This window comes from Folsomia candida, unplaced genomic scaffold (assembly GCF_002217175.1).
Source record: "Folsomia candida strain VU population unplaced genomic scaffold, ASM221717v1 Fcan01_Sc036, whole genome shotgun sequence".
Classification (NCBI taxonomy): domain Eukaryota; kingdom Metazoa; phylum Arthropoda; class Collembola; order Entomobryomorpha; family Isotomidae; genus Folsomia; species Folsomia candida.
In genome coordinates this window covers 917943-920383 of record NW_019091228.1, presented here as the reverse complement: position 1 = coordinate 920383, position 2441 = coordinate 917943, and the positions used below count along the sequence as shown (strand labels likewise).

At 34.4% G+C, this 2441-nt stretch overlaps 1 protein-coding gene across 1 annotated transcript; it reads left to right on the top strand.

The window, feature by feature from the left end:
- LOC110860959 lies at positions 1–1377 on the top strand. Its single transcript, XM_022110081.2, has 4 exons — positions 1–112; positions 170–259; positions 329–435; positions 694–1377. The coding sequence occupies exons 1-4, from the start codon at positions 98–100 to the stop codon at positions 833–835; spliced, it is 354 nt and encodes a 117-aa protein (XP_021965773.1). The 5' UTR covers positions 1–97; the 3' UTR covers positions 836–1377.
- Positions 1378–2441: the final 1064 nt, after the last annotated feature.

Below are 2441 nucleotides of genomic sequence, written 5' to 3'. Positions count from 1 at the left end.
CAAGAATCTAAAACCCATTCCTACACCATCGGAGAAGTTGGAAGGACGCTCACATAATTATCTGTCATAGATTTTGTATTTTACTTCAGGACTGGCCATGAGGAATAAATTGGTAATAACACAAATTATTAAAGTACTACTTACATATTAAGATTTTTAATTCATTCAGTTACTCGCTCTGATTATCATCACTCTATGTTTGAAAAATTGCGCAAGTGCACCTCTTAAGGAATTTGGGGGGGAACCTGAGAATGGAATGGTTGATGCACATTATTTTAAAAATTTTAAAAAAAGTGGAAAATGTTTCAACTACTTTTTAATTATTTAGAGGAGAGGAAACACTCAAATAATGGGTGATGTGCCTTCTAATTCTGCAGGGAGGGCTGGAATCCGAAAATCTAGGCAACAATGGCCATTTATGATTTATGGAGGATGGTAATTTGACATTAGTTACATATGTGCAAATTGTTAAAAATCTGGTAGAATCCTACGTACTGGTATTGATTTGGTAATAACTTCTTCCCGGATTGGTAGTATAATGTTCATTGCCACAACATTATTGAACGGTAATTCCCGTTAATATGTACCAGTGCCGGTAGAATCACATATGTACTCCGGTCGGTAATGATTTATGTAATACCAGTTTTGTAAGAGTTCAGTAATTCAAAAAATAAAATTTGCCGACATTTGCAGCGTTCCTCCTGGCTATGCGGGAAACAACAATCGCTACTATCGTCCGGGACAAGAAACGCAAGCACAATGTGAAAGCGTGGGAGGACGATGGGGTGGAATTTTTCAAGGTCACAGTGTTTGTCATTATCCAATTGGTTTCTAGGCAGCAAAAAGAGAAAGTAATAACAGGCTCATCTATTTAAATATGAATTTACTCTTTCGCAAAAATTACTGTTCATCCAGTATTATCAGTCGCAGAAAATTCTGAAAGGTTACCCGGCGGGTAAAACAAATTTTTGTGAACATAAATTTGTACACCATCTTCTTCTTTTTATTTTACAAGAGTTTTACTATTATTGCTAATGACGAAATTACTTAAATAATATATGGCCAAATAACTTCTCATAAAAATATCGGACTTTTACGGCTAATAATAATGGACGAACGGTAGGCTATTGAGAAAAGTTTTCCAAGTTTTTCTGACAATTGCTTAGATTTTTCACACTACAGGGTACATACGAGAAATTAAGGCTTTTAATCTGCTAATCTTATCCTTTTTACAATATGTTGGAGAATCATTAGATAAGGAGATTTGATGTTACAAAACTTGTGAGATTTTAATCATTGTATACTCGAAAATGTTTGTTTGTAATTGCGATTTTTCAGAAGTGAACAAAATATATAGCAAATTGTGGATTTTGACTATTTCATCGCGTGTGCAATTATTTTCTAGCATTTGTGTCGTCTACAAATTGATCCCTCATTTCTAGTAATTTTTACAGTTGGATAAATTTAATTTATATTACGAAAATCATCGCTAAATTAGACACGCTATAATTATTGATATCAAATTTATTTCAAATTATTTTGCACACCTATTTATAAGAATATTCATACCGCAAATTTCGCATATTTATGTATCGATGTGGATAGTTTATCATAAAACATGATTTTCTTGTAAACATAATATGTAAATGAGTTGCGGATCCATAAGATTTTACCAGAATCATATGAACGTTAGAGGTAACCATTATATAATCTGCACGCCACATGGAGTATAAATTATCCACATACAGTAAGTATTTAACAATTTATGTATTTGATTTTTAATACCTGATTGAAACCAAGGCAGCCTAATTGTCTAGTGCAGGATATGGATTTAGGTGTATTTAAATTGCAAACTTTAATTCTTAAATATCTTATTTAGATTCATAATGATACTAACAATGCGATGGTGTGAAGTGTAACCCTCCGATTTGGTTGAAATTTTGAAATTACGTGGTCCAAGTCAATACAACAAACGTTTCTTGAGGCAGTTTGTGCGATGGTCAGAATTTGCCAAAATATTTGAGGTCAAATTTGAAAAACGGGCAATTTTTACCACAGTCAAAATAATCTGGTGTCAATCCAGTGCGGTGTTGTCACATATAGACACCACGCGGTGTTGATGCGGGCAATTAACACCGCGCGGTGTCTATATGTGACTTCACCGCGCTGGATTGACACCAGATTATTTTGAGTGCAGGTGGAGGAAGCAAACTCAAGTTCCATTCCCTTCTCATGCTAAAAATCGCCCGTTTTTCAACTTTGACCTCAAATATTTTGGCAAATTCTGACCATCGCACAAACTGCCTCAAGAAACGTTTGTTGTATTGACTTGGACCACGTTATTTCAAAATTTCAACCAAATCGGAGGGTTACACTTCACACCATCGCATTGTAAATTCGGTGGGTTTATTATCGTTCACTATCCATGACAATATGTAAAT

Bases quoted from the DNA above. Each gene is read 5' to 3' on its own strand.
- LOC110860959 (XM_022110081.2), top strand. The intron at 260-328 runs GTTGATGCACAT...TTAATTATTTAG, and splicing joins GGGAACCTGAGAATGGAATG to AGGAGAGGAAACACTCAAAT. The intron at 436-693 runs GTAATTTGACAT...CGACATTTGCAG, and splicing joins TTTATGATTTATGGAGGATG to CGTTCCTCCTGGCTATGCGG.